Source organism: Sardina pilchardus, chromosome 22 (genome assembly GCF_963854185.1).
Source record: "Sardina pilchardus chromosome 22, fSarPil1.1, whole genome shotgun sequence".
Classification (NCBI taxonomy): domain Eukaryota; kingdom Metazoa; phylum Chordata; class Actinopteri; order Clupeiformes; family Clupeidae; genus Sardina; species Sardina pilchardus.
The window spans coordinates 22,305,490-22,326,583 of NC_085015.1; the positions used below are offsets into that span (position 1 = coordinate 22,305,490).

The 21,094-nt window shown below is 45.4% G+C and overlaps 2 protein-coding genes across 2 annotated transcripts; both read right to left on the bottom strand.

The window, feature by feature from the left end:
* Positions 1–19: 19 nt before the first annotated feature.
* On the bottom strand, positions 20–1,880 carry LOC134069734 (testis-expressed protein 47-like). Its single transcript, XM_062525766.1, has 7 exons — positions 1,853–1,880; positions 1,473–1,536; positions 1,253–1,356; positions 1,069–1,130; positions 728–911; positions 379–523; positions 20–152 (listed from the first exon to the last, which is right to left on the bottom strand). The coding sequence occupies exons 4-7, from the start codon at positions 1,083–1,085 to the stop codon at positions 115–117; spliced, it is 384 nt and encodes a 127-aa protein (XP_062381750.1). The 5' UTR covers positions 1,086–1,130; positions 1,253–1,356; positions 1,473–1,536; positions 1,853–1,880; the 3' UTR covers positions 20–114.
* Positions 1,881–2,064: 184 nt separating this feature from the next.
* Positions 2,065–20,247, bottom strand: grid2ipb (glutamate receptor, ionotropic, delta 2 (Grid2) interacting protein, b). Its single transcript, XM_062526243.1, has 18 exons — positions 19,899–20,247; positions 18,692–18,710; positions 17,138–17,223; positions 15,388–15,457; positions 14,596–14,913; positions 13,759–13,910; positions 9,326–9,654; positions 8,315–8,904; positions 8,050–8,197; positions 7,624–7,711; positions 6,875–6,952; positions 5,789–5,988; positions 5,362–5,517; positions 4,916–5,002; positions 4,692–4,821; positions 4,369–4,487; positions 3,661–3,825; positions 2,065–3,441 (listed from the first exon to the last, which is right to left on the bottom strand). The coding sequence occupies exons 1-18, from the start codon at positions 20,152–20,154 to the stop codon at positions 3,370–3,372; spliced, it is 3,063 nt and encodes a 1,020-aa protein (XP_062382227.1). The 5' UTR covers positions 20,155–20,247; the 3' UTR covers positions 2,065–3,369.
* Between the last annotated feature and the right edge of the window lie 847 nt (positions 20,248–21,094).

Here is a 21,094-nt window from a genome sequence, read left to right on the forward strand (position 1 = left end):
CATACACCTCCGTTAACAGTTTTGGTCATACGTTTGTTGCCTTTATTTAATCTGTAGTGTAAACTTACAAGCAATACGATTTTGTTTCTGGACTTTTTCTTCTGAGATTGCAGTCTACCAGTAGAGTCGACTATGGGTTGGCCATACAATTTCTGGTGAAGATCAGATAGACGATCAGAAAGTGTTTCACTACTCCACTACAAAGCTGCTTTGAGAGACTGCAGTAAACAAGACCTGATCCTTAAATGTTATAATGGACTGTTACTGTTCTCGACTAAAGTAAAATTGCATGGGGATGAAATTGGCTGACGAAGTGCCCCTTTAAGTTAAGGTCTTAAGATTCCATGAAGATAAATCAACTACCTCCAATGCTCCTACCTGAGTCCATGAGAATGTTGATGGGCTTGCCGTACGCTTGCAAGAACTCGGAGGGCGAACACAAGACAGAACTCCGACACATGTGGCGCACTGCCTCCTCCACCATTAAGAGAGCCCGCTCCTCCAGCAGTTCTGACTTAGAAGCCTATATGTGAAAGTGGTTGACCAACAGAAACAATGTGTTGCATTTGGCATCATACAACATCAGGTATTTTTCCTCAAGTACAGGTGGAAACAGTTTGTATCAGTTTACTGATGATCGCCAGCCTCCAGAATTTGATCCTTCAAAATAATAATAATAATAAGGAACTTAAATTAATTCTGCTATTGGGATGTGGCTGACATTTACCTTGGATTTCTGGATGGAGCTGCAGAGTTTATAAATCTGGGCAAGCAGTTCTTCAGGCTCAATCTGTGTCTCGCTATCTTGCATACTAAGAGTTATGGTGAGGATTTCTGGAGCCCAGGAGGTGAACATGCGGTTGAACAAACAGTGCGAGAGCACCAGTACCCTTGCATCCTTCAACAGAGGGCTGGACATGTAGGGAAATACATCAATAAACAGGGAAGTCTTCATTCAGGGGGGTAAAAAAAAAAACTAGTCTTAGTAGAAGGGTTTGTATTTGAAACGTCTGTTCCTTATATGCTCAAGTAACACCATAAGTAGGCATGAGTGAAAACATTACTTACTTTGCACGTTGCTCCATATCACACAGGTCTTTCAAAATTAGTGTTAGGATCTCAGATGTTGTCTGTTGTGTTAACGTGATAAGAACATTTTCTTTTTTTTTTTAAACAAAGACAATGAAAAAATGTATTTGTGTGTGTGTAGTGTAGTTTGTCTAGCTAACAATTAACTTTGAAAAAAGCTTACCTCTATCAAATGGACTATGTATTCAGGGTACAGAAGCAGAAGACCAGTGATCCCTTCAGCTTGGTTATTTTTCTGTAGCCTTGATACAAATTGCTCATAATGGCCTAACAGATACATAATAATAATAATAATTATTATTATTATTATTATTATTATTATTAATGATTATGAAGGCCATGGAGTGTGAAATTGTGACATATTTTGCTTAGTTTTCCCTTACCTGCAATTGTATTCCCAGCACTGTTTATTTTTGCGATATAGACCAACCTATGAATGAAAAATTTCTACGAAACATGAACAAATGAAAACACGAGGTAAAGTTAACGTCTCAAATCATGCCACTGATTTTCATCTTTTCAATTAGCGAAATTAGCTAGCTATCATAGAGCTAACGTTAAACCACTTAAGTTAAGTAGGCTAACTTATAACTCTTTTGAGAAGCTGAATAAAATATGCGTCATGGCAAGAAATCATTTCCTCAGTATTTAGTATTTACCAGAAATTAAGTATTTACCTTATATGAAGATTTTTGTTTTTCTACTTCAGCAAAAAGTGAGTTTTTATATGTATTAAAATATGGGTGAACGCCTGATGGCAAACCGTTTGCAAGCCGATTTCCAGCCATGATGAAATGTTGCATAGGAACCATGTGACGCGCGCGAGGTCATGTCTGGGTTAACTCGTCTGCTCCAGGGCAAGTTCAGAACTGTTTGGTTCTAAAGCAAAGTAAAATATTTAGCAAAAAATCCTGAAACTGTACGAGAATGTCACACGCAAATTATGGATCAAAGTTATTTAAGCTATGGGTCAGCAAAAGCAAATTTATTCTCACAATATAAAACACATACATCAAGCGGCATAAGTCTATGGCCCACATACTGAAGCCAGTAGCTGTACTACAGAACAGTGATACTGAGATACATTATAACATAAAAACATATACATTACATAAGTTAACACAAATAAATAAAGGGTATTGACATCACAGCAGCCTTTATTTTGTCACAAGCAAAAGTTATAATGGTTCTGTGACAGAATATGTGGGGCTGTTTTGAGATTTTTGGTTTACATACAGCTATAAGGCCTAAAATAAACCAAGCTACACAGCTGAAGGGGGGAAGTTATGACAAAAGGAAGACTGAACAAAAAACACCTCATATGTATTCAATACATACAATAAACATAAATATGTTCTGATTCTGCTCTTATCAAGGAGACAATAACATATTGACTCCACCATTAATCAAAATGAAAGAAATGACTGTACAAAAATAAATAATAAGACTAAGAAAAATATATGACAGTAACTGCTTTACAAATAATAATTATACCAACAGTGCCAGAATATCTTTTTCTTTTAGTCAATACTCAGCTTTGAGTGGACTGAAACACACAAACTGTTCCCTATGCCACATGCTAGGCTACTCACTGGTCTTAAATATGGGCATGTCGTAATAAATGAACTAGCAAAAATCCAGATTAGAACATATTTTGAAATTGCCGAATGTCACATAAATTAAACTACACTGTATTACTATAACGTCAGGACATGTAGCATTTCAATACTGGATCTTTTGTAAAATCATGATCATTTTGGAATTTGCATGTGATCCATTAACATAGCATGTATTTATTTTCTTTACCATGTACAAGTTGCCTTTGCTGCATTACTGTAATGTCTATTTCACTACTGAAACCATGGATGCGTGGGGGGCAGTAAACAAAACAGATAAGTCCTGGCCACATCTATCAGAACATCATTCTTACCAAACTAAACATAATATATACTCTGGGTACATTCTTTGCCACTGGCATTCAGAAGTCTTTGTTAGGTCCATACACATGCTGCACAATTCCACTGTCAAATATGATCAAACACTGTATAAAATATAAATATATATATATTTATATCTCCTGAACATCTGCTATTAACTATGACATTTTAAATAAAAGTCTGAATCAGTCAGAATCAGGCAATAGAGCTCACATAAAACTTTACCCTTGATTAAGTTTGGCCATACTGCCTGAACGAATTCCATACAATGTTTTCCCTCTCCACGGTCTTTGCTATTCAAGCTGTTGGCACATTGGTCAAGAATCGTTGATATGTCTGCTTCTCACCAAGCAAGCGGAGAGGTCATGCGTGGGCTTCGAGGGTTTTCAGTGGCCTGGGTCTCATGTAACGCACGCTGCAAAACACCAACACATTACTTCAGAGATCTAAAGAGTCTTTTTTGCTACTACTGCCGCAGGCAAAACATCATGCAACATACAATATTTGCAAGACGTGCCGATGTAAATTTCTCTCTGCGTCTGTTTATGCAATCGCAAAATGTCCACGCCTGCATTAAATAGCTTGCAGTTTTTTTAGCATGAATTTAGAAATAGCTGCACATATTCCGCCTCACCTCAAACTTGGAGGTGAACTCTGCAAAGATGGCGAAGAAGGCCTCAGTGGTGGTGGCCTTGCCGTCCTCCCCGAAGAAGGACGCCACCTTGCTGAACTCGTCCATGGCCCTCTGCTGGAGTGAATCTAAGGACTGCACTGCCGGGTGGCTGTTCTCCAAGAAGCTCTGACATCCAACCATCAAGGGCTTTAAACCACAGCATTCAGCACAGCGCCTCAACCATTCCACAGTAGCTGAGTGCAGAGAGAGTCCTAGAAAGGCTCTACTTTACCATATCAACAGAGACTTGTGAATTTGTAATGGGAATTTGCTGTGGAGTGTGCTTCAATGGCATTCTGTTCAGGGCACTTAAATAAATTAACGAGGACAGTAAACTCTGCCTTCTCTCTCACCCAGAGTGTTCAATGAGAATGTGGTTTGAACACACAAGGAAAGCAGAGAAGCTGAGAAAAGAGTGTTCTACCACTGGAACACTCAGTCTCAGTATCCTCCCTCGGTTGTACTTTAAAGATGGCAAAACCTTTAAAATATTAACAACCACAGTCTAGCTGCCGTCTGCAGAGGGGAAAGGCAGACCCTCAGTGCCTGGCTCGGGGACACATAGTGTCTATATCTGTAACTATGAATACATACTTGCAAAAAAAATGTCACACGATATTGCTGAGAGTTTGGATGAAAGCACTCTAGAGTTCGAGAGGAAAAGGATACACTCATGACGACTGCAAAACGATCCTCGGCTGTAGCTGGGATCTTCAGACAGGCAGTCCGGATGTCTTCAATGGTCGAGTGGAGGTCTGTGAGGTCTGTAGTGATGGCTTTCTGGTTGACTGTACGGGTTGGGGAGAATCATTTTATGTTTATATATGTTATGATATATAAACATTTTATGTTATTATGTTTATGATATAGTTTGACATTCAACTGTTTAAAATGTCATTGATATTCCCATTCAGACCAGGTTGATTTGTAATTATGTTCTGAAAATACTCCGAATAGAAATACTCCGAATACACAATAAAAAATGAATGTACCTTTTGCAGCAAGTGGCACGGTTGTAAGGTCCCTGGCAAAGTTGAGGAGCTCTGGGAAATGTTGGCATAGTGATTTGGCAAGAATGTGGAGAAACGTTGACTTTCCATCAACAGTCTTTGTTGTGCTGAGCTTTAGAGGACAAAAATAACATTTCAGTGTAAAGCAAAGAATAGGAGCAAAGCATATACATACATGTAACACACAACAGAATAAGATAGCATACCTCAGTGAGAAAGTTAATTTTAAATCCAGTTGTTTTATTTGTTTTAGGTTGACCATTGTTCAGGTAATTCCCCATTGCCAACACAAACTGTCAACAGAAACAATTCTCAGTACGACAGCTCAATATCAACAAACATTTCAAACAATTGCACAACAATTATGAAGTGGCATGTCTGGAATTAACATATTGCTCTTTTATCCTCCTTAAGAATTGCACTGTTGCATAAGGTGACTGCCACAACAGGTATATACTGTATAGTAGTAATAACAAATGCTTGGGAAGCTAGGGGCCCTCTAGCCCCTAGGCTTCTCTGAGTAGTAAATAACAACGTTTGCCAGGCTGTGAATTTCATATCAGAAGGTTTTTCTTTTTTAAAGTCAGTGTAACTGTGAGGTTAGTTGGTACACACACATTGCTTGGATCCCTGGCAGAGCAAATGATTTTACCTCCAGGATCTTTGCCAGCTTCTTGCTACTCTTAAGCTCCAGGGAGGCTTTGTAGATGCACTCGTAGCCAGCTCTCATTTCCTCCACCTTCTCCTGGAGAGTGGTCTTAAAATGGAGACTACGCAGCCTGGTCTTATACTCAGGCACCAATAACATCTGCAGTAACACACACACACACACACACACACACACACACACACACACACACAGACACACATCGCATACAGTATGTGTTCATTTTTCATGTGTAATTTATATTAGGGTCCTATTTTGAATGGTGGACAAAATACATAACATATATGATTCAAAGACATTCATTTATACAAACATAAGCAAATGCCCACAAATACATACGTATTATACATGCATACACAAAATGTGACAAAATGTAGTCAAAAAACATATCCCTCTGGAAGTACATTGGTACCTGGAGGACAAATTGGTCTGGCTCGCTGAGTTTGGAGAGGTCCTGGTCAAAGCGCTGGTACTGCTTGACCTCCTCGTCGTCGGGCGCGTAGAGCAGCAGCTGCTTGATGTGCGCCGGCTCCAGGCGGTGCTCGGTGCTCATGGTCATGAGGACCAGCCGCAGCTCAGCGGGGGACAGCTTCAGGTGCGCTATCAGGATGGCTGCGCACAAGAACCAGGCAGGTCAACACAGGCACTGTTTTAGGCTGAGCTCATTATGAGGCCAGCATAGTCAGCCCAATGTCCATCACTTACTGTAACAGGGTACTAATTAGACATACTTGCAGAACGGCTTGGTTAAACAAGTACTTGTGATTTAAATGTTTGTTATGTAATTTGTATTGCTTGTGTACATGTTTGTTTGAACCACAGTATCCTCAATTGAACATTCATCTGAGAGGAAAACAAAAGTGTTTGAGAGTCCTTGTGGCTTCTGAGTAAGTGAAAAAAAAACTCCTACAAAGGGCTAAATTACGAAGGCAGTAAGACGGAGAGTCTAAAGAAAATACAAGAACAACAGACTATCCAGGCAAAAAAACACACAAAAAAAAACATGAAAGGGTTAGTAGCGAGGAAAGTCTCTATTTGGACAACACCACAGTACGTCATGTCTGTATTCCTGACTGACTCATGCCCATCCAGAGTCCCACGCACCCTGCCCCTCATAACTCTTTCATTGCACCTGGTTCACAATGCAGTTCTCACTCTTAAGGGTGGAATACATTGACACCAGCCACACTGGTAGCACACTCTAGCGCTATATCTAGGCATATGAAACGTACTGATGCATTGACCTGTAACCCTTTGAGATTGTTGTTCTTATCTTCAGAACCGCTGCAGTGCTCGAGTGAGGAAGCGCGAAAAAAAAAAGAAGACCCCCGTCTAATCCGCACTGCCGCACGCAGACACAACCGCCCTCCCTCTACGCCTCCGCTTCCTGTGGGCCTGCCCGAGCTGTCTGCGTAAGCTGGCGGGGGAGCGAACGCGCACGCTCTGCCGCCACCACCACCCCGCCGCCTGCCGCCCACACGCACCCAGTCATACTCACAAGCGTTGTAGGCCTTCTTGTGGGAGAGGATCTCGATCACGTCTTTCTTTTTAAAGCTCTCGGGGAGGAAGGTGGGCTCTGGAAGAGAGACTGACACATTTAATCACCGTGTGAGCATGCGTTCTCCAGGCACTGGCTGCGGGCACATTTAGAAGAGGAGGAGGATTCTTAAGATGGAGGTGGATGGAGGTGCCATGATGCCAGTGAGTGGAGAACGGATGACTTGGGGGGGTACTGATTCACACATGTCCATTGGATACAGAGGGCATGGGGACACTGAAACAGAGTCCAGAAACACACACACATATGAGGTATATGAACAACACAGTGCAGGTGGTACTATGACGTGACTATCTACTTTGATGATACTAAATTCATGAATACACGAGCATTAATGAGTGAAAAGCATGTTCACTACAAAACGTATTGATATATTACTGAATATAACCGTGCAAAAATAATGCTGTAATAATAACTATGCACAGCATGCCCATGTAACAAATCATTTATCATACTTAAGATCACATCGGCACACACTACATTTAAGTGTAACCTTTTTTCAATCTTACCCGAGGGGGGAAGTTGTGTTTCTGTAATAACATAATTACTTGCTCTAACCAAACATGAATACAAACAAACACAGTGTTTCTATTTGTATAGCAAAATGATGAAGTAAGCATGAGTTATGTAAGCATGATCACCACATATGATATGAAGATGAAGATGAAGATGAACAGCAGGAAACTTACTGGAACTCCTCTGTGTACCAAAGTGCAACTCCAAATCGAGGTACTTCACCATGTCACTAAGTTTATCATAATCTGGGTCTTCCCCGAGCTAATGAGAAAGAACATGAGTTATTCTACTGCAAAGTCAGTGCATCCACACCAGCCTCCCACTATGCAGCAATGCAGCACATTTTCGCAGCCTACCAGTCTGACGCTGCACAATAAAAACAAAAGGTCATCAACTCATTACAACATCCTCACATTAAAGCCCAGGGAAAATCATCAGCAATTACAGCTAAGCTGACCCCATTAAGGGCTGATCCCAAACAAACATATAAATATCTGGGGTTCAAACTCTTGGTCAAATACTAATATCCATAATTGAGCCATGCAAGAGCATTAGCCTCTGCTCACCTGTCCCCAAATCGTGCCCTCGGAGTTCTCCACCTGCTCCCAGCGCAGCCTCTTCACGCTCATGTGGTTGGAGTCGCCGGCGCTCGGGGAGGGCTTGGGCAGGGGCGGGGGCTCACAGGGGGGCAGCGGCGGAGGGGGCGGCGGGGGCACCTTCTGGCTGAGGGCGCTCTCGTAGGTCTGGCTGACGGGCAGGGCGGCGTGGGGCGGCTGGGGCCGGGCCGAGGGGGTGCTGCTCTGCCGCACGAGGAAGGACGAGAGCTGGGGCTGGTTGGGGAGGATGGGGTGCGGCGCGTGCGGCTGCGTGGGCTGGGAGGCGCGCGGCGGCTGGGGGGAGGTGTGGGGCGACGGGAACATGGCCGTCTGGCTCCGGTGGTGCGGGTGGTGGAGCTGGTGGCTGGAGGCGTGGGGTCGGGGCTGGGGGGAGGTGTGCGCCCCTGGGTTAGACTGGGACTGCTGCTGCTGCTGCTGCTGCTGCTGGGAGTGATGGAGGCGTGGCTGGTTCTGGTGGTGGTGGTGGTGGTGATGGTGGCGCCGGCGGTCCTGCAGGTCATCCCTGGTGGGGAGCACCTTGCTCAGCGGCGGCCGGCCGGCCAGGAACGGACACGGCGGGGGCGGGGGCGGCACCGGGATGATGGGGTGGTGCTGGAAGGCCAGCGGCGGCTGGGGCAGCTGGGGCTCGAGGGGCAGCGCGATGATGGGCGGCGGGGGGTCGGTGAACTGGATGGGCGGAGGCGGGGGCGGGGGGCTCTGGGGCGGCGGCGGGATGTGGTCGGAGCCGGACGAGTAGGTCAGCGAGTTGGTGTCGTCGCTGCTGCTGTGCATGTCGCTGCTGGCGCTGCTCAGCTGCCGACGCAACGCGTTCGCCTCCTGCTCGTCCTGGAAACTCATCTGCACACCACACACACATCGAAAGTCACCTACCGCTCAGGAATAGATTACGTTTGTCTTACGTTACGTTACGTTTATAGAAAGGTTTCATAGTATCTAAGCAAGACTTAAGACATCTATTTCACATTTAGGATGGCTTTTTCAATTAGTAAATTACATAGTCAGGGGGAAAAAAGTGCTTACTTAAAAGAGTGAACAGTTAAATCATCAAGATACTTCAGCACAGTGTGATTGAATGTTGGCCTGGATGTCTTTGGCATCCCTGCCAGCTTATTCATTTCAGTGTGCAGAGAGCATTGTGGGATGGCGACTAAGATAGTGGCTAAGAACTCTTAAGTCTCTAAGAAGTTGGCAAGGAAGTGACGATGTTGTTTACCTGTTTGTGTTTGTATGTGTGAGTGTGTACACGTGAGACACATGCCTCCTCATAGTCGTTCTCTCCGCCCACAAAGTCGTCGACGAGGGTGACGCGGTGGCCGAGCTGCTCGCTGAGGGCGTCCAGGAACTTGTCGGTGTCGCGGCTGCGGGGCGGCCGGGAGAAGGTGAAGAGCTTGCGGCGGCGCGACAGCGGACTGGGCAGCCCGTCGTCGGCAGCCAGCGAGGGGAAGTTGGGCGAGGGCAGTGGGCTGTCCAGGGTCACGTAAGGGTTGGACTCCACGCTGCCCGGCGACGGGTCGGCCGGAGCGGGATAGAACTCGAAATGGGAGCTGGGTTCCTTCCATGTTAGAGACAGGCCAGACTTACGGGTCCCTTTTGGAAATAGAAGGAATGGATGAAAAGGCACTGCGATGTCTTCAAGACAGCAACTACACACTCCAGCATTCATAACAACAACTTGCAGAACCATAGTATAGTCTTCTATCATCATCATCTCACAATAGTATATCATTCTTATGATCTTATAATAACACACAATTCTACTCAAATTCGTATCATTTCCCAATATTCCACAATTCTCATCAGCTCACAATAGTATGCAATTCTTATCATCTTGCAATAGTACACAAGTCTTATTAGCCCACAACAGTAGGCTACGCAAGTCATATCATCATACAATAGTACGCAAGTCTTATCAGCTCCATAGTATGCAAGTCTTATCATCATCTCACAATAGTATTATAATTCTTATGATCTTAATAATAGCACACAATTCTTATCATCTCACAATAGTACGCCATTCTTATCATCTTACAACAGTACCAAGTCGAATCATCTTACAGTAGTACACAAGTCTTATCAGCTCCATAGTATGCAAGTCTTATCATCACCTCTATAATACACAATAGTATGCAGGTATGCAAGTCTTAACCATGAAGTGTGCCTGCTCTGGTAGTGTGACATGACAAGCATTGCTGATGAGGCGCTTAACTATGCACTTAACTAAGACCCAACCTTCGCCTAAACAGGAAACAAGTTGATGACAAACAGGAAGCTGTGTCCAGAGTACCTGAGGAGAAGGACGAGCGGGGGTGTGTTTGGCCTTCTGGATGGCCGCCGCTGCTGGCTGGGGAGGAGTGACCTTGGAAGGATGTTGCACTCTTTCCTGCGTACACACCCTCCAGCTCGGTGTACACTCCTGACATCTATGGTATATGGGCATGATTAGATGGGGCAGTTGAGACGGGGAGAGGAAGCAACTGGTGGAAAAGGTGGCCCAGTCGAACAGCATTGGGACATATAATTACAGGGGACTATTTTGACAGGTTCATCCTGTCTAGTGTTCGGGAATAGTGTCCGCCTCAAGTGACTAACTTCCTACTGTTCATGTGCCAGAGCTTCAAGGGATGATACAGAGTTTTGTTTACTTTACGCGACCGCACTAAACAACAAAATTGAGTCCACACACTAACAACTCCTGTGATAATCTGTGACTGAGAACAACTATAAATAACAAAGACAAATGTATTTTCTGTAAACAACCAAGTTAATAGGAAGCTGTGATTCTGAAATAAACTGCACAAGCTTTTGAGAGCCTGGTATCAAAAAAACATATCCGTTTGCTATACAATGTCTGTTTAACTGTAAATAAAAATAATGATATAGGTTGCAGAGTAATACTATACCTTCATTTTATGTATACTTTTTGCAATAACAACAGAATGGGTTTAACAAGTACTTGTATAGCTAAAGGGTATTCCAAATAGCAAGCATTATGTTATAATTATGCAGCAGTGCAGAGGCAAAGCTTTTCTAAATGTTTCTCTATCCCTGTATGTTCCCATTCTGTTCCTAGAGAAGGCAGCTAATCATTGTCAGCTTTGACATTTCAATGGCGAATGATTCATCTAAGGCCTTTGTCAGCATCAAGAGCTTCAACAAGTTATGCCAGCGATGAGAGGCTGGTCTATAACAACAAGAGAATTTGCTCATTAAAATGATGACATTTCAGACTCGCCAGAGGGATCTGTGAAAAAGGCTAAGGGCATAGAAATACCCCACTAGCTAAAATGACAGCAAGTCTTGCTGCTTCAGTAAGATCATAAGCTGCTTAATAAGATGTAACAAAACCTAGCACATTTGAAGTAGAGCAGGCAACGATATACAAGGTAAAAATAAGTAGCTGTTTTTAATTAAGCTGCAGATGTAGTCAGTTACCCAGATAGCAAGAGGCAAGTTGGTTGACCTCTGTTGTCATATCTGGCAGTCTGCTGGTGTTTTTGCTCGTCAATTAACCGTTGGTCCACTGGCAGGATCCCCCTGTTTCAGTTATACTTCTTCCTCTATTCCAATAATCCATTTTGGTTTTCACAACAAGTTATATTAAAGGTGATGGTGGTTCAACAGCAGACAAGAAGTGGTGCACCACTGGCGGCAAGCCACTGCTGAGGCGATATCTGCAAATCTAATTTTGCTATCTGGGTAGGAGTCACATGTATGTCTGCGGCTGCCTCGCTACAAGATGACTCCTTTGGCTGTTGGAATGTGCTGAGCTTTGCTCGACGCCTCAAGCTAGTCTGTTGTGGCTGTGCTGGTCTGTTCCCAGAGACATGCTGGCTTCCAGAGACCAGGACTTACTTGTGCTCTCCTCCCGTAGCAAAATCAATGAGTCTTGATCTGCCTTGAAAGGTTACAGCAACATTATATCCGAAGATCTGTCACTAACTCATCCTATAATACATTCTGCTTGTTGCCATTAGCTACAACATGGTGCCTTGAGCGCTGTTGCCAAGTCGGAGTTGCTATACATTATTCTCTCTGAGAAAAATACATGTAATTCTGAGAAGTGGAGACAGAAATAGTAACCATAAGAGGTACATGAACAAGGCTAGGAAGGTTAGCCACCATTTTTTGCTAAGTATTGTAGGGGCAGACTGCGTTGGGATTCATTCAAGCATAAATTGAACACACTTGCCAGCGGCGTTCCAGTTCACCTTTAACCTTATGTCCCAATGCTTGTTTTGACCAGTGCCACATAGCCAAGGGTCAAACATGTCTGGTGAAGGACCATGCCGCACCGTGTCACAATAACATCTATGAAAGCTTTAAGTGAAGACATAAAGAGCCTGTGCCATGGCTTCAGTCAGTTCATGTGTGACCCTTGAAGCTGCAGGTGACACATAGAGATTGAGTATGTGTGTGAGGGGAGGGGAGGGGATGGGGGAGGGGAGTGGAGTGGAGGTGGGGAGAGGGGGTGTTACCCACATGATGGTTCATGCTGGGCGACTCGGGGAAGGAGGTGCCGTCTCCGCACTGCCTCTCCTCCGGCGTGGGCCTGGCCCCGGGCTCAGTGTACATCCCTGAGGCACACACAAAGCACCAGCGTCCAGCATGGAAGCCAACAGGGGGGCACCACACACACACGCACACACACACACACGCACACACACACACACACACACACAGACACACACACACACACAAGCAGCCTGCTGCCTGCCCTGAACTCTCAAGCAAGCCGGGCTGTGGGAAGAAGGCAGCATCTGCAGCGTGCGAGGCTAACGAGAGGTGAGCCAGCCCCGGAGCAGGCTGGGCGAAACAAACGACAGACGGCGCTGAAGGCCTGTGTTTATATTTACATTCCTCTCTCCACTTTTATTTCCTGACATGAGAGGGGAGACATCATCAGACGAATCGCAGCTGCTTAAATGCCTCGCAGTGCACGAGAACAAATGGACCTCCAGCAGGGAACATTTGTTAGTCGGCCGCGGCTGAAGAGCCGCTAGAGAAGACGCTACCGGCATGAGAGCATGGGATGTAGCACAGCTATGACCCGACGTGGCCTTATAAGGTGTTTATAAAGGAGCGCTAAACACAGGTGTGAGGGGCGGAGTGGAGTGGCGGAGAGGCGTGGCGTACCCATTCCCAGGTGAGTGCCGATGATGCAGTCGTCGGAGCTGCGCTCCCGCACGCTGTTCCGGTGCGACGTCCCCGTCACCCGCATGGAGCTGCTCCGCCGGTGGCTCTCGGGGCCCAGCTCTGGGTCTGTGGGGTTAATGCACATAGACAGATACACACACACATAGACAGACAGACAGACAGACAGACAGTAAGACACACACACACACACACACACATATAAATATTAGCATAAGCACAACTACAGAAACAGATGCAAAATGGCATAAACAAGGTAATAAACACACACACACACACACACACACACACACACACACCACACACACACACAAGCCTAAAAACATACACCTACACACAACACGCCACTTCAGTATCAAGTAACCAATATAAAACCAATGAAAAAAACAGCCCAGTCTCCATCCCTCCAATCTCTGCATAACTCATTTGGCTCCGGTGCATTCCACGAGCAGTGTCACATTTGCGGAATGACCTGGCCTCGGCCCACACACATATAATATCTGTTCCGCCGAGCACCAGAGACAAACTCTCTCTCCCCACCTGCCGCCTTGAAGCCCAGGAAGCGGGAGATCTTGCTCTGGCAGTGCTCCTGCTCCTCGTAGGTCAGCAGCTGGTAGATGAACTGCCAGATCACCTGCTTGGCCGGCGTGTCCAGCACCGGATAGATGTCCACGATCAGCGTGTCCACATTCCTGCGCGCGGGAGAGAAATAACAGGCCAGGCGCTCGTTACGTGCCACTTTGACAGGAGCTTTTCCTGTTGCACTAGACATCTCAATATCGTGTTGGGGATTCATGTGATGGGGTTCATGATGGATAAAGGTCATTTTCTTAGAGTTATCACTAAGGGAGATGAATGATTCGCGTCTCATCTTTCTGTCATCGTTCAGCAACATTCTTGCTAGAGACATAAATGATATTTTTATGACGATGACAAAATAAAATACATACAAACTAAAATATATACAAAAGTCACTTTTTGAAATGTAATATTTCCCTACTTATAGGGAGTACTTGTTTCATTCACAGAGCTTTTGCTGGTAAAACATTAATCAAAATTGGTTTTGCCAGTTCAATCTATTTCTTCCTCATATTTGCAACAGAGAGCCATTCTTGAGGAGTTCTTGCAGTCATACTCACTAAAGAATAAACATAAATAAGAATCTCTATAAATGTAAAAAAACGACCGGTATGCTGTACACCCCCCGCCCCCCATCCCCCCAACCCCCCTCTCTCTACACCAGAGATTTCCTGGTGCCCTGTTGAACAGCTGGAAGAACTAATTCCCCAAACACTTTTGAGTCTTATATAACGACTGACACAAAGAGAGCACTGAGAATCGCCTCTCCCCCTCTGACTCCCCCCCCCCTCTACCTACCTGTGCTGGAAGAAGGTCTCCAGGGACTTGCAGATGCTGTAGCGCTCCTGCACGGTCAGCACGTGCTCCAGGGTCTGGCTGAAGGTGCGTCCGTGCACGCGGATGCTGGGCGGCAGGATCTCGGCCACCCACTGCAGCGAGCTGAGGGCGGGCGAGCGCGACTGGGGCAGCTGTGGCGGCGGCGGCGGCGGTGGGGGCGAGTGGTCGGCCTCCTCCGAGTCGGACGGCGAGTACGAGGCCGGGCCCTCCTCCACCACCAGCGTGGGGTTGGCGCCGCTGCCCTGCAGCATGGACACCACCTTGTCGTGGGAGCAGTTCCTGACGGAGGCAAGCGGAAGATAAATACACACGTAGAAACACACACACACACACACATACACACACACACACACACACACACACACATACATATACATACACACACACACACACATACATATACACACACATACATATACAGTACACACACACACACACATACATATACACACACACACACATATATACACACACACTATACAGCAAACAACTGGCACACATAAAGAAACACATATGCTATGACCCACCTCTGCACATGACCTCGCACACTCCCACACACACACTCACAAAGATAATGGAATACAAATGCTGTATTACGTCTAACCAGACACTAAAGAACATGGTAACATCTATCCACATTGATACAGTATCTACATTTACGTCACAAACACAAATCTATCCTGCATTTCATTCAGGCTGATAAATGAGCTGACTGCAAATGATCAAATTGAATACAGTATGTTCAACACAGACCTCATGTCCAGGCCATTGAGAAACAGAATACGATCTCCTGGCTTGAGACCACAATCCTCTGCTGGACTGTCTGTAGAAGGAGCGATCGAGGAAGGTGGTGTGGGGAATGAGAGAAAAATAGAGAATTTGTATTTATTTCAGAGTTAAACGTGTATATCTATTTAGATAAAGACATAGGATAAATGGATGGATGAATTTGTGGATATACAGACACACAAGGGAGCAGGCAGTACTCTTACTATTGATGTTCAGATTTGGAGTGTTAAGAGAAAGTTCTTGGGACTAGCTTTCTAGGACACGACGTCTTAACAGACAAAACATCTCATCGAATTGAAGCACACAGAGGGTTTTCTCATCATGAGGTTTCTCTCATCGTGGTGCGAGACACCCACACACCCTCCCCATGTTCAGCAAAACACTCCCACTACACAGACACACGCACACACTTACCCACACACAAACAACACATATGTAGACACAAACACACACCCCTCCCATATGGAGCTTGCTGACTCAGCACTGACTGGCCCGTGGACAGCCCTGAAGTGGGCGAACCACGTCAAACACACACACACACACACACCCAAACAGACACACACTCTCACTCACTCACCTCCCCCACTTCAGTAACACCTCTTAACCAGCACTTCAATCTCCCTATCCTCACACTACTGGATACAGTTCCCTTACGCTTTCTATTCAAACTATTACCCAGTAACCTCAGTTCACTCAAACACACACACACACACACAGTCACACACGTTTGCACGCACACACGCACACACACACACACACACACACACACACACAAAGCACACACACACACACAAAAAGCACACAGCACACACCAGCAAACATCACACAACTGTCCTACTGTTAACATCGTCCATCACCCCTTCTCCAGCCCAAATATTTATCTGCATTCATGGAATCGCCCCAAAACCTAACCTGCTATCTTCACCTTGATCTTACATTTGGATTTATCTATACAAACACTCAGGGACACACCGTCACGTGAATGATGGGCCAAGGGCAAAGTCTTAAGTCTAAATAAAGCTTAATAACGAGGCAAACTCAATTGGCTAATTTAACACAATGGGTAAGTCCTTAACAACAAACACTGATGAGTCAATTCAGTACTCCCACATGCTACATGATAGCTACAGTTCATTTACGAGAACGCTGCTTGTTGATAGACATTCCCCTCCACCATTTAAATCAGGGCCTGCAATTTTATGTCCAATCCTCTCTGGTAATATCTATATAAAATTGATTAAAGTTTACTTTTAATCTTATTTACTTACAAAAATCCAGACGGGGCGTGAAAGGTCTGAGTCATATCTTACAGTCAGATGATACTCATCTATAATCTAATAACACTTAAATACATTTAAAGCCCAAGAGACTAATCATTTAGGCATTAAAGTCTCAGTGATGACTGGAGAGGAGAGAGAGAGAGTGGATCAGAAATAAAAGGTAGAGCGACTAATACGGTAGAATATGAGAGGAGAGGAGAAGATAGGAGAGGGGTAGAAAGGAGAGGAGAGAGGAGCAGAGGAGAGGAGAAGACATGGCAGAAGACATGGGAGAGGAGAGGAGAGGAGAGGAGAGGAGAGGGGAGGAGAGGAGAGGAGAGGAGAGAAGAGAAGAGGAGAGGAGAGGAGAAGAGAGGAGAGAAGACATGGATGAAGAGGAGAGGAGAGGAGAGGAGAGGGAGTCAGAGGGCTAGAGGGGAAGTGAGCACTCCTACCTGGGATGACAGAGTCGATGCACACAGGAGCATGGCCCCGGAGGGTGAACCCAAAGCTCTTCTTGCCCCTGTTAACCCTCAACGTCCTACAATGCAGCACACAAGTGAGATCAGTCCGATTGTCACTATACCATACTTACACAACACATTTCCATACAATTTACATACATCAAATCTGAAATACAGCACACAAATGATATCAGTCGGAGTGTCATTATACCATAATTACACAGCACATTTGCATGCAATTTACATACATTAAATCTGCATACCATTTACAATCACATGAGTGCACACAATCACATTTAAGTACAGTTTCCTACCACACCACATATTTTCACACAATTAATGAAATTACTTCACATGCTTTAGTTGTTCAATTATTGATATAACGACCCCCTGACTGTGCTATGGAGCCTGCTACCAGTTTTAATCAATTAAATATATGCATCATGCATATTTGATAAGGAAATCTGTTAACAATTATAAGGACAGAAGGGAACCCAACATCGCTGTATTTCCTGATGCCCCTGAGCTGCAGCCACCATTCATGTGGTAACATGGGTCTCATTAATAGGCTCCATCCATTCAAAGGCATTCACTTGCACAGGAGGACTTTCCCTGTGGATGAAGTGGTCCACATAAACAGGTCTGCAGATATTCTGCTTACTCTGTGTGTTTATGCCTGCGAATGATTCCATTGTGCCGCGGCTATTTTTGTGCCATTTCATCAACGCAAACAAATGAAAAAAAAAAACCAAAGTGGGACAGAGAAAAAGAGATCGAATAAACAACATAAGTATCTCAGCGGGCAATGCGGAGGGGAAAAAAAAACACACGGTTCCAATTCAGTCGCTTCACCGTGACATTTTCAACATCAAAGTAAAAGTGCAGCTGCTTGGTTGCTGTGGCAACTCCTCCAGGCACCACTTCGATGCCGAGTAAATAGGAACGAGGAGGAAGAGGGAGGAAGACGTAGCGGAGAAGCGATAAATCTGGTCAATTGTTTTGAGCACTATTTACATAAGGTGGGCTTGTTTAAGAGGAGGTTATCTGTAGGGAGAGGAGAGAGGCACGTGGACTCGACGGTTGTGTGGGAATATGCTGCAAAGTCTTCGGCTCTGGAACTGAACAGTCTTTCTCTCCTGCGCACACTCGGTTTCTGACTTGCAGGCACAGATTGCTGTATGTGTAGCCAACGAATGAGCACGGGTTTAAAAGCCCATAAAGACAAGTGAGAATCCTGTTCAAACTACTCGACAACAGCTTGAAAGAAAGCTGATATTCTTCAAACAATATATTTGCTGATGACACAGAAACATCTGTCTTAAAAATGCTGAATACTGGGACTCAATATAGAGTATGTGTAAAAATCAATAGGCAATTGAATCCCATCTCCTCCAGCGACAAAAGATAAATAGATTCATGGGCAGTTAGTTTGTCTGTTATTTTACTGTAACTGACATCCAATGTGATTTACAGACAGGGACAGTGTTAATCTGACACCTAAGGTGATTACAGCTGGCACAGTCCTTGGCGACTGACGCATTTCACCTCCTATTGACCAGAGCCACTTGCTGGATTGTGTCTCCGTATCCGCATCTGTCTAGTCCACTTATCCACACCACCAACGGATCCGTTAACGTTATTAATGAGCAATATCCAGTTTTACAAACTTACTAAATCATTGCACTTCTTTCAAATAGGGCCACATAATATAATAATAATACAATATTATTAATATGATATCAAAATAAACTAAAGGCATTTCATTTATTCTTTAAGGTGTGAGAAAAACATCACCGGAAATGAGCATGACTGCATAAAAAAAAATCACAGTGTTTTTCTGTGAGGGTTACTGGAGTTTACATAACCACAGCAAGACAATCAATAAAACCCCTGACTGGAATATTGCTACGCAACACATAGGATGCATCTACGCAGCTCCAATACTGTACATGAGGGGGATGGCGAGGGGTATTATGGGATGGAAAACACTTCTGTGTTTGAACACTTCACTTCTGCTGTACCACTTCACACAATGGCAAGGACGTCCACTGTATTGATCCCTTGGTGACGGTGACTGTTTGATGAGGCAGAATTTATAGATGGAAAGAGAGAGAGGCAGCCAAGGACATGTCACCTGTTTGGTATTACTGCACTGTAACATTCACACTTCCTGTGTGCCAGGACACGTCAGTGCCTTCTGTTCAGAGTCTGGCACAGGCATTAATAACACACACATGAGAAATGACTCTGACTGGATGTCATATACACCAGCGAGGCACCCAGAAGTAAGACATCACCGCCTACTGCACACTAGACACCAGGCTTACACACATCAACATGCCCACACACACATGCTCACACCCTCTATACACAAACATAAACACACACACACACAGACACACAAATGCACATGCACACGCACACACACACACAGACAGACACACACACACACACACACACACCTACACACACACACACACACACACACACACACACACACACACACACACACACACACACTCACGCACGCATGCACACACACACACATCGTTCCCACACACCGGAGTCAAGACCTGATCACAGAATCACATGAATTACATTATTACATTGCACTACTGTAAATAAGCACCCTCACACACTTCACCCTACACACCATGATCACACACACGCACACACACACACACACACACACACACACACACACACTTGATAGACACACACACACACACAGACGGTAAAGCTCACCTGTGGCTGGGCAGGGTGGGGATGTTGGCGGTGGCGCTCTTGCGCAGGCCGTTCTCGGTGGGGTCCCGGGGCACGGAGCTGGTGCGCTTGGAGCCGTGCTGCCGCTCGTGGTGCTCCTGGCTGCGGCTGCGGCGGAGCCGTCCCCGGCCGCCCGCCTCGCCGCCCTTCCCCGGCGGCCGGCACACGCGCTCGATCAGGCTCCGCGACACGGCCTCGTCGAAGCGCTGCCGGTGCTTCTTGGGGATGAAGATCCTGGCCAGCATGGCAGGGGGAGGAGGAGGACACGAGGAGGAGACAAGAGGACAGGTGATCAAAACAATCTCATCATCGCTCAGGCTTTGCTTGGGAAAGAGCTTGTGAAGTCGCTACAGGTGCGCCTCAGGTAGAGCGAATCTCGGCGGCGGCAGCGAGTTCCACCGCACGACGACCCGAAAAAAAAAAAAACCCAGCAAGCGGCGAGAGCAAAGTCAACGAGATGACTCAAGCTCGGCTTCCGAAAAGTGCTCGTCGACAACTGCCCTTAATTCCACTCGAGGAACTTTCAAACGGCAACACTCCCTCTGGCAGCCAACATGCCAGACACGGCGTCGATTATTGATGATGAGCTGTGGAGTCCTTGGGACACGAGAGGAGAAGAGGAGAAGAGGAGAGGCAGAGAAGAGGATCCCAAAAGAGTGTGAGAGAGAGAGAGAGAGAGATGGGATTTCTGGGGATGCCGTGAGAATATCCGCGCGCAGCATCAGTCTCGGTCCGCCTGTTATCTTACACTGAGGCTCTCACTGCAGATTCACCCAGTATATACCAGAATACAGCAACAGAAAAGGTGTGGGTGTACTTCACTCTACCGCCTCTCTCTCTCTCTCTCTCTCTCTCTCTCTCTCTCTCTCTCTCTCTCTCTCATTCTCTATCTCTCTCTCTCTCTCTCTCTCCTCACTCTCTATCTCTCTCGCTCTTTCTCTTTCATATTTCTGGACTGATATCTTCCTGGGAACCAAGCCGACAACCCGGCGACAGAAAACCCCTCTGACTTTAAAAATACATCTTCATATGGGCACAGCATTAAGATATGGGAATTGATCGAAATAGAAACAGCTATGCCCTCGCATTCTGTCTATCTACCGGTTGTTGCAACATTTCTTCTCCTCTTCTCTCTAATTAACCTATAACATCTACTCTATTATCTACCGAGTACCGACCATAGTT

Coding starts and splice junctions, on each gene's coding strand:
- grid2ipb (XM_062526243.1), bottom strand. CDS start 20,154: ATGCTGGCCAGGATCTTCATCCCCAAGAAGCACCGGCAGCGCTTCGAC. Junction 13,911..14,595: donor GAGACCTTCTTCCAGCACAG/GTAGGTAGAGGG, acceptor TCCCGCGCGCAG/GAATGTGGACACGCTGATCG. Junction 3,442..3,660: donor AGTTCACCTCCAAGTTTGAG/GTGAGGCGGAAT, acceptor GGTGTTTTGCAG/CGTGCGTTACATGAGACCCA.
- LOC134069734 (XM_062525766.1), bottom strand. Junction 524..727: donor GCTCCATCCAGAAATCCAAG/GTAAATGTCAGC, acceptor TTTCACATATAG/GCTTCTAAGTCAGAACTGCT. Junction 153..378: donor CAACATTCTCATGGACTCAG/GTAGGAGCATTG, acceptor GATCTTCACCAG/AAATTGTATGGCCAACCCAT.